The sequence below is a fragment of the Salvelinus fontinalis genome, unplaced genomic scaffold (assembly GCF_029448725.1).
Source record: "Salvelinus fontinalis isolate EN_2023a unplaced genomic scaffold, ASM2944872v1 scaffold_0947, whole genome shotgun sequence".
In the NCBI taxonomy this organism is placed as follows: Eukaryota; Metazoa; Chordata; class Actinopteri; order Salmoniformes; family Salmonidae; genus Salvelinus; species Salvelinus fontinalis.
The window spans coordinates 5,384-15,356 of NW_026601156.1; the positions used below are offsets into that span (position 1 = coordinate 5,384).

The 9,973-nt window shown below is 40.8% G+C and overlaps 1 protein-coding gene across 1 annotated transcript; it reads right to left on the bottom strand.

Annotated features, from left to right (window-relative positions):
- Window positions 1–3,083: 3,083 nt before the first annotated feature.
- LOC129847794 (astacin-like metalloprotease toxin 5) lies at window positions 3,084–9,973 on the bottom strand. The gene is made up of 11 exons (XM_055915474.1): window positions 9,833–9,973; window positions 9,645–9,710; window positions 9,428–9,484; window positions 9,213–9,281; window positions 9,028–9,077; window positions 5,490–5,571; window positions 5,266–5,380; window positions 4,906–5,078; window positions 3,878–3,959; window positions 3,466–3,587; window positions 3,084–3,354 (listed from the first exon to the last, which is right to left on the bottom strand). The coding sequence occupies exons 1-11, from the start codon at window positions 9,867–9,869 to the stop codon at window positions 3,350–3,352; spliced, it is 858 nt and encodes a 285-aa protein (XP_055771449.1). The 5' UTR covers window positions 9,870–9,973; the 3' UTR covers window positions 3,084–3,349.

The window sequence follows — 9,973 nt, forward strand, 5'->3', positions numbered from 1 at the left end:
GCGCCTGGGGAATAGGAGTGGAGCTAGGTACTGCAGGGCCTGGATTCACCTCTACATCACCAGAGGAACAGAGGAGGAGTAGGATAAGGGTACGGCTAAAAGCTATGAGAATTGGTTGTCTAGAACGTCTAGAACAGAGAGTAAAAGGACGTTTCTGGGGGCGATAAAATAGCTTCAAGGAATAATGTACAGACAAAGGTATGGTAGGATGTGAATACAGTGGAGGTAAACCTAGGTATTGAGTGATGATGAGAGAGATATTGTCTCTAGAAACATCATTGAAACCTGGTGATGTCATCGCATATGTGGGTGGTGGAACTGAAAGGTTGGATATGGTATAGTGAGCAGGGCTAGAGGCCCTACAGTGAAATAAGCCAATAAACACTAACCAGAACAGCAATGGACAAGGCATATTTACATTAAGGAGAGGCATGCTTAATCGAGTGATCAATAAGGGTCCAGTGAGTAGAGGTTGGTTGGGGTCACGGTGATCCAGACAGCTGGCCGGGTAGATGGCTATCGGTAGCAAGATAGCATAGCATTTTTAGACACCTTGTGCGTTTCCGTCGGTAGATTAGTGGGGATCCGTGTCTTGTAGAGGGGATCAATCCAATTGGCAAAATAGATATAGTGACCCAAGAAAAAGAAAAAAAATGTCCGATATACTTATTAAGATAGCAGCCGATAAGACAGCTAACGATTAGCGGGCCCCAGATGAGCGTTCAGGTAACGTCGCGACGGAGGTGCCAGTTGGATAACTCCCTCGGGCAGATAACGTCGGCAGTCAATCGTGAAGGCCCGGTGGGGCTCCGTATCTGCAGCAAAAAAAAACCCGGGTCCGGATAGGTAACTGTAGCCCAGGAATGGCTGATGGAACTCCTCAGCTGGCTAGCTCCGGAATAATTTAAGTTTGCTCCGGGATCGACGTAAGCCAATAGTCACACGGTTTGCAGCTAGCTAGCTGCGAAATCAAGGTGCAAATGTCCAGAGCCTGCGGCTGAAATCCGGGGAAACTGAGAGAAAAAAAAGGCCCGGTATGCTCCGGTCCGAGTCGCGTTGCACAAAAGTGCCGGTAGATTATCGAGCTAAAGGAATAGCTGATGACCACAAAACGTGGGCAGCTGAAACACCAACGCTAGCCAGCAAGCCGGCTAACTTCTGGGCAGCTTCAGATTAGCTTTCGGCTAGCTTTCGGCTAACTTCTGGTTAGCTTTCTGGCTAACTTCTGATTAGCCCCTGGTTAGCTTCCACTGTGGATTTTCAGATTTGAGGTAAATAATACTTTTTTGTTGTTGTAATTGGTGAGGCGGGTTGCAGGAAAGCTTTTGTAGTTGAGTTCTTGGATAATAAAAAAATATAAAAGATATGCGAAGAAGGTGTAAATATATATATACAGGACAAGACAGTACGAGGACAAAAATTACGTCTGAACTGCTAAGCCATCTTGGAACAACATGTGAACTATAGTGGTGATGTTACACCCCTGAAAAAGGGGAGAAAGAATCACGAGTGTGATACGGAATGTTTACTCATTAAAACTTTTAGTGCTATCATTTTACATAAGTAACACATTTTACAGAATAACAGATCTACAGGAAATAGATAGTTTTGTAGGGTACAAGGCTTATTCAAGTCACAACAGTATACACTGTACATCACTGAAACAAATACTATTTTCAATATAACTGTCAAGCACAAAGCTTTAACTCAGTAAACCATAACTCAATTTATCAACAGGCAATAAAGTGTTTGAAAAACCATTACACAAATAACGCCGCAAAATATCTTATTAACAACGCACATGTTCAATCACAATCGACATGAAATGGCAGCTACGTAGCAGTACCTAGCAGTACGAAGCTATTCTTCGCTGCAACCGAGCAGGGCTCATATTTCTCTCTGCAAACTTAACTAACTTCCTCAATATGTTACTAAGACAAACCTTAAACACTCTTGACATGTTAGCGAGTTATTACATTTAAATTACTCTTTTTTATCATCAATAACGTACCTGAAAAAGAGGAGAAAGAATCACGAGAGTGATAGGTTAATGTTTACTCATTGAGAACTTTTAGTGCAATGAGAAAAAGACCGCGAATTCTCCGTGAACTTGAGTGGAGACCAGAGCAATCGATCTCAGGCTCATAGATTAAGAGCATTTAGTAGATCACAGATTAACACTTTTACCCACGACAACATAAAGTAATCAACATAACGTTTACACATTCCTCTCACAATTCGTACCCTTTGTATGCTTGACGGATTTTAACAATTATATAAATGTTATCAATCTATCAACTAATACTGAATGCATGATCTTCTTAACCTTAGATGTTTTAAGATACTCACATATGAATTTACTAATACTTTTTAATGTATAACAGGCTATTAGTATTTCCTTTAACCTGTCACACTGATCCTAACTAACCTAAAACAAGAAATTTTTACTAGGATTAAATGTCAGGAATTGTTTAAAACAGAGTTTAAATGTATTTGGCTAAGGCGTATGTAAACTTCCGACTTCAACTGTAGATATTCCACTAAAAACCTACCCTTTCCAACTACAATAGTTATTTACAACATTGTCTACACTATTTCTGATCACTTAATTTTAATGGACAAAAAAGGCTGTCAAAAACAAGGATATTTCTAAGTGACCGCAAACTTTTGAACGGTAGTGTGTGTATACATCTTTATGTATATTTGTTAAGTATTCCTTGCTAAAAGGTGGGCCACGTTCATGGTACCGGTGATCCTGAATTAAGCTCAAGAGTTTACCAAAGTTCTCGTCAACTCAAACCTGTTTCGTAGTACACCCTTCCAGAGGGCGACATTCTGATTTTGGTGAGTCTATGATCCCTGCTGTCTAAGTCCTGTGTTACAGCGTCATCGTTTTTAAATCATTTGTTGCCTAGCTAGTCAGCCAAGTTTTATACCTTAATCACCATTCATTTAAGTCGTCTCTCCTGCTGTGCTAGATCTACTTCATCTCTGATCCCACCTTGGGATGTATGATGAGCATAGCTGAGAAGGTCCATTATAGAATGAAATAGAACACTGCAAGAAACATCACACTGACTGGATTCTTTTCAGTCGAGGTCATTTTATTTATTTCCAAGACAAGTGAAGTGGAATAGGCCTAATTCAAGGCAGCAAGAGCACACAGGACAAATTAAACTACTGCCTGCTGCTGAACACACGTATAATACATCAGAAAGCTTTAAGGGACTAGTTCAACTTATTCATTGTTGAGAAGTTAAAATGTCAGTGCCATTTGTGTTGGAATCTTCAGTCGACAGCAGCGGTGTTGAAATCTTCGATGGTGTAATAAATGCTAAACTGTGCATTGTTATTCTGTGAAAGACAGGACATGAACATGGTTAGAATACAGCACGAGAATGACTGCATTTAAAAAGGCAGCCCAACTCTGATATTTTTCCTGTCTCTGTGTGTGCGTGTCTTTACCACATTGATAGAGTTTGTTAAGGCGTGTTATGTCCAGGGGGCTCAGGTGATTTCTCTGTCCAATCTGGACTCCACTCTTCTTGGAGCCAATAGTGGGGTTCCGGTTTGATGAGAAGTAGTATCTGCCAGGAGAAACCCAGCAATGGGGGATTAGAGGACTTGCTACTTTAACACAAGGACTGCGTCACAATGCCACCCTATTCCCAATATAGTGCACATAGTTTGACCAGAGCCCAGGTAAAAAAGTGACCTAAATAGGGAACCATTGGGTACGCACGGGGAAATGTTACTGGAGCTGGATACTGTACACAGGCCCAGTAAAACTAATATTTACTTATTGCCAGCAGTTTAAAAACAAGGTGAGTAAAATTAGGACTTTAGTGGGAATAAGGAGGAGAGGAGTGTGACTGACGTTCCGTAGTGCATTATGGAGTCGTAGTCATAGGGCAGGTCCTGAGTGTCTCCTTTCTTCACCTTAAAGTTATCTTCTTTTCCTGGAAGTTAAAAGAGTTACAAGAGGCAGATGTGACTGGCGGACACTGCTGGGTGTGAATGTGATATACGGGAATGAAAATGGAAATGTAGACAAGTTGAGATGGAAACCATTAAGTTGAACCTCTAGCAGGAGGAAACTCTACAGGATTCAAGGAATGAATATTTAATCTTACCTAATGAAACCCATTGCGGGTGGTAATGTAACAAAACTGCCCTCAAACGAGCTTACATGTTATCCCAGGATACCCATTACGGGTGGCAACTGTAGATGACAATGTAGAGTTATTCGCGTCAGGTAAATTTAGTGAACAAGGTTGCTGCAGTCACGCCAGGGGAAATTCGCAGGAGTTAACAAATTCAGTTAAATTCTACATCATTGGAAATGAGTCTATAAAATCCATAGTTCTGCATAGTATTGGTCTCAAACTGAAGAACACTGGTGTTTACAGAACTGGTGCTGTGAGATTAGGATAGCAGGATTCAAGGCTGCTATGATATTAGGCTATCAGGACCTGCTTAGACAAAGCAATTACAACAGTAGAGAAAAGGGTTGCAATGGATGGGGGAATGAATGGCTGCACTATTTCCGTTTTAATAAGTACATGATAAATGGAACGTTAAGGCATAAATGTATGAAAGACTATACTTCTTTTAAACTAATGTTGTTCTGTCCTTGTGCTGTACTGTCTATTAAATGTTATATAGCGTTTCATGTTGTGTGGACCCCAGGAAGAGTAGCTGCTGCTTAGGCAGTACCTAATAAAATACTAAATGTCAATAGTTATTCTATACGGTCTTCACTCCAGACCACAAAAAGCTGAATCTGGTATGTTAGTGTTGGTACAAAAGCCTGCACACTGCAGCTCTTCCATGGGACAAATTGACCAGCCCTGCCCCTGATCCACATGCAATGCCCGTGAGGTGGTTTAGTATGTTGTGAGTTACCTGGGACCACATTGTCCCACTGTATGGTGACGTATTGGTCACGGTCTGGCCGTGTGTGCTCGTGGTGCAGGCCCAGTGCATGCATCAGCTCATGACACAGGTTCCCCACGCTACAGGCTCTACCGAAGTACAGAGACTGGGCCCCGCCCTGAAAACCTACATACGACGCACAGCTAGAGTTAAATGAAGAAAGATAAAAGGTGAGAGAAGCGGGAGGAGAGAAATGGAGGAGAAAGAGGGGATATGACAGGAAGAGAGAAAAATAAAGGATTGAACACAGGAAAAGGAAGGAGAGGTTGTGAGTTAACTGTAAACTGCTGGGAAGGAGAGAATGTGTTAATGTGCCCACTTTGGACTCACCCTGTCCCAGAGATGAACTCGATGTAGTTCATCTCATTGGTGTATTCGTGGAAGAGGATACACGTCTGGTCTGAAATCATCTTGAACGCTGCTAGTATAGTTTCCTTTCTGTCCACTGTGTGGATCAGAGACAATCTACCATTAGACGGTGCATATCATTCTCACTATATTAGAAAACATCTAGTGTTACAGTGTTCATCTCTCCTACTGTATTCGACACTCACTCAGATAATCGTTGATCTTGTAGGGGATAGAAGTGACGCCTTCATTCTCAGGCCAAAGTGACTTCACAGCTAATCGGTCTTCCTGTAGGACAAAACACCTAGTCTTAAATCCAGCTGTCGCTAGAGAGTATAGGCCTCAGATTAATTAAATTGTTATTTCTGCATTTCCCCCTTTGAATGTTTTTAAATTCTAAAATGGTAAAACTATTTCAGTATTAACTTAAATGACTAAAACCAGACTAAGTATGTAGAACAAAAAAAAGAAGATTGGAGCAATATACAGTGTACTTTCCATGACAGACTGACCAGGTGAATGCTATGATCCTTATTGAGGTCACCTGTTCAATCAGTGTATATGAAGAGACCGGTTAAAGGAGGATTGTTAAGCCTTGCAACATGGATCATGTATATATGCCATTCAGAGGGTGAATGGGCAGGACAAAATATTTAAGTACCTTTGATCAGGGTATGGTAGGTACCAGGTTCACCAGTTTGAGTGTGTCAAGAACTGCAACGTTGCTGGCTATTTCACACTCAGTTTCCCGCGTGTGAAGAATGGTCCACCACCCAAAGGACATCCAGCCAATGGCAGTCCAGTGGTCTAAAATGGGTGACACGAATTGTGCAGAGCAACAGACGGGCTACAGTTATAGTCAATTGACAGTCCAGTAAAACATTTGTGCCCAAAGACCCAAAAAATGCTCAACTCGTAGAACCTTGACACAAATGGGGTATGGCAGCCGACAACCTTACAGAGTTCCACTTCTTTCAGCAAAAACAATTGTTGCAGTGGACTAATGAAACACTGGACACAGGAGAATTGGAAAAACGTCTGGTCTGATGAATCCCGTTTTTTTTTGCAATTTCACGCTGATGGGAGGACTAGGGTATGAAGAAAACCACATGCATCCATCATGATATTTGTCAACATTGCAGGCAAACACAAGCCATTCTAGTTAAATTTGTCTTTTGTTTCTGTTAGTCTTTAGTGAAATGGATAGAAGTACAGTCTGCTGTCATTCTGATTTAAGAAAATTACTCCTGCTTATTATGAAGAAAAAATACATCTGTTTAACTTTGTAAACTAAAGGTGTGTTTAGAATTATTTTTGTTGTATTTATGCCATTTAATCTCTCCTCAGACTAATATTATTCTGTTTGTCCTGTGGGTACCTTTGCCACTGTTCCACCCCTTGTGTATTGCGCTGTCATGGTGTATTTGTAATGGTGTGATGCTGTGGGGTGCCTTTTCATGGCACACGTTGGGCCCCATGATAAAAGTTAAGCAACGTTTGAATGTCTGAACATAATTGAAAATTAGGTGCATCCCTTCATGGCAGCAGTGTATCCATCTGTGAATTGATTTTTTCAGCAGGATAATGCCCCATGCCACAAGGCTAGGATTGTCCAGGAATGGTTCCGCGAAGATTACAGTGAATTCAGCTTAGTGCAGTGGCCTGCCCAGTCACCAGATCTCAATCCAATGAAGCATCTGTGGGATGAGATGGAACGAGCTATTTCGGATTAGAGATCCACTACCAGCCAACTGGGCACAATGGTGGCAAGCATTGAGGAAATCATTGGGCCAGCATTCCTGTGGAATGCTTGACACCTTGTAGAGTCCATGCCCTGAAATTGAGGCTTCTCTGAGGGCAAAGGGGGGTGCAACTCAATATTAGGTGTTCCTAATGTTTTGTAAACTATATATATATATATATATTTTAAGATCCTTTAGAAGAAAAATAAATTAAATCACCAAAAATAAACTAAAACCGTGCCATTGGCAACGCCCACTACGATTTAAATTGAGATTGTCGTCACACAATAAATCTATTATTTGCGTGACTCACTGTGCAATAGTGTTTAACATGAATTTTGAATGACTACCTCATCTCTGGAACCCACACATACAATTATCTGTAAGGTCTCGAACAAGCAGTGAATTTCAAACAGATTTAACTACAGCAACCTATTGGTTTTCAAATAACTTGCATAAGGCACCTATTGGTAGATGGGTAAAAAAGCAGACATTGAATATCCCTTCGAGCGTGGTGAAGTTAATAATTACACTTTGGATGGTGTTTCAATACACCCAGTCCATACAAAGATACAGGTGTCTTTCCGAAGTAAGTTGCCAGAGAAGAAGGAAACCGCTCAGGGATTTCACCATGAGCCCAATGGTGACTTTAAAACAGTTAGCCTTTAATGGCTGTGATAGGAGAAAACTGAGAATGGAACAACATTTTAGTTACTCTACAATACTAACCTGATTGACAGTGAAAAGGAAGCCTGTACAGAATAAAATTATTCCAAAACATGCATCCTGATGGCATCAAGGCACTAAAGTAATACTGCAGAAAACGTGGCAAAGCAATTACCTTTTTGTGCTGAATACAAAGTGTAATGACAGGCGAATCCAAAAGATTACCGAGTACCACTTCATATTTTCAAGCATAGTGGTGGATGCATCATGTTATGGGTATGCTTGTAATCGTTGTGGACTGGGGAGTTTCAGGATAAAAAAAGAAACGGAATGAGCTAAGCACAAGCAAGATCCTAGAGGAAATCCTGGCTTAGGTCTGCTTTCTACCAGACACTGGGAGCATAATTCACCTTTCTGCAGGACAATAATCTAAAACACAAGGGCAAATCTGCACTGGAGTTGCTTACCATGAAGACAGAATGTTCCAGAGTGGCCGAGTTACAGTATTGACAAATCTACGGCAAGACCTGAACATGGTTGTTTAGTAGTGATCAACAACCAATTTGACAGCTTGAATAATTTTGAGAAGTTACACAATCCAGATGTGGAAAGCTCTTAGACTTACCCAGAGAGACTCACAGCTGTAATCGATGCCAAAGGTGCTTCTACAAAGTATTCACTCTGGGATGCGAATAGTTGAGATATTTCTGCATTTCATTTTCAATAAACTAGCAAACATTTCTAAAACATTTTCACTGTCATTATGGGGTATTTTGTGTAGATGGGTTTGAATTTGTATTTTATCCATTTTGAATTCAGGCTGTAACAAAATGTGAAATAAGTCAAGGGGTATGATGCTTTCGGAAGGCACTGTACCAGCTTCTGGTATACACAGACTGAAACTAATGACTGCAAAATTGTTTAAGGTTTCTTTACAAGACAGAATGTTGAATGAAATGACATTGAAACTTACTCTACCGGTGGTCCGTGGTGTTGATCCTTCAGATGGTTAAAAAAATCCACAGGAAAGTACTGTTAACACAACTTTTTAGAGTGGCGGTACTGAAGTTGAAATTTCTATCACCTGGCACTTCAGTTAGTATGCATGCATTGTATATTTTCCTGTGGATATATTGGCTCAAATTTCAACCATCTGAAGGACCAACACCATGGACATCCGGTAGAGCAAGTTCAAATGTAATTCTGTTCAACAATCTGGCATGAATGATTTTGCAGTCATTAGGTTCAGACTGTGTATACCAGAAGGTGGTATCAATCTGATTCATCAGCCTAAAAGATGCAGTAACAGGACAGAAAGCAAGGATAATAGACTCACCGAAACCAGAATGTCTCCCTCCGTGATAGCAAGGTCAAACTGTAGGTCCTCTGTAACAGAGAGAGAGGGTCTGAAACAACCACACTGACATGTACTAGTTACAAGTCACTACCTCCAGTGCCATTAAAGTCCAGACCTCATGGTAGAGGTCCAGGATTGTGTGCTTCATCTAATGAATGCGTTACCTTCTCTAGTTTCAGGCGTTTTAACCCAATCATTTTGTTTGTGGCGTGTCCCCATTGAGGCAGTAGAACCTAAAAGGAATTGTGAACAAACTAATTTTGTAATATCATTATGTTTATTGATAGACAAGCCATACACTTGAAGACAACAGATTGAATTGTTTCTTTGGGCCCCATCATCCCAAGTGACTGACTTGAAAATCACAGTATAGGCCTACCTGTGGCAGAGAAAGCCACATTTGTAGAATTGTTGATGGGGTTTTTAGAATTGTCCACTGAAACACAGAAATAAAATATTACAAAGTGGAACAGTACAATAACAGTTTTGCAGTACAGCTGGCCTACATTAAATAAAAACATGGAAAACAGATAACAGGCCTAGCTTTCAGCCTATCACCTAACAAAATGACTGGTCCCAAATGCAGGCCTGCCTACCTGTGGCAGGGATAGTAGCATTTGAAGTAGTAGCATTTGTGAAATTGGTGATCGGAACACTGCCCACTGAAATACACAAAGGTAACATAATACATGTTACATAACATGAAGAACCGATTCACCTGCCCTACATCAAATGGAAAACACTCAAAAGCAGGATGTCACAAAAAAAATATAGCTGGTCCTACCTTGGACAAACCAGATGAGAATCAGAAACCAAACCATGTTGCAGCAACAATTGTCCCCAAAGATTTGGAAAAAAAGAAAACAATCAAAGAAACCTCACAAACAAATGTGTGCAATAGCTCTCCTTCCAGTCAAATAGTGGG

Excerpts from the sequence above, each read along its gene's own strand:
- LOC129847794 (XM_055915474.1), bottom strand. The coding sequence starts at position 9,869 with ATGGTTTGGTTTCTGATTCTCATCTGGTTTGTCCAAG. Across the intron at positions 5,079-5,265 it reads GAGTTCATCTCTGGGACAGG|CTGTGCGTCGTATGTAGGTT; the intron begins GTGAGTCCAAAG and ends ATTTAACTCTAG. Across the intron at positions 3,588-3,877 it reads TCCATAATGCACTACGGAAC|ATACTACTTCTCATCAAACC; the intron begins GTCAGTCACACT and ends TTCTCCTGGCAG.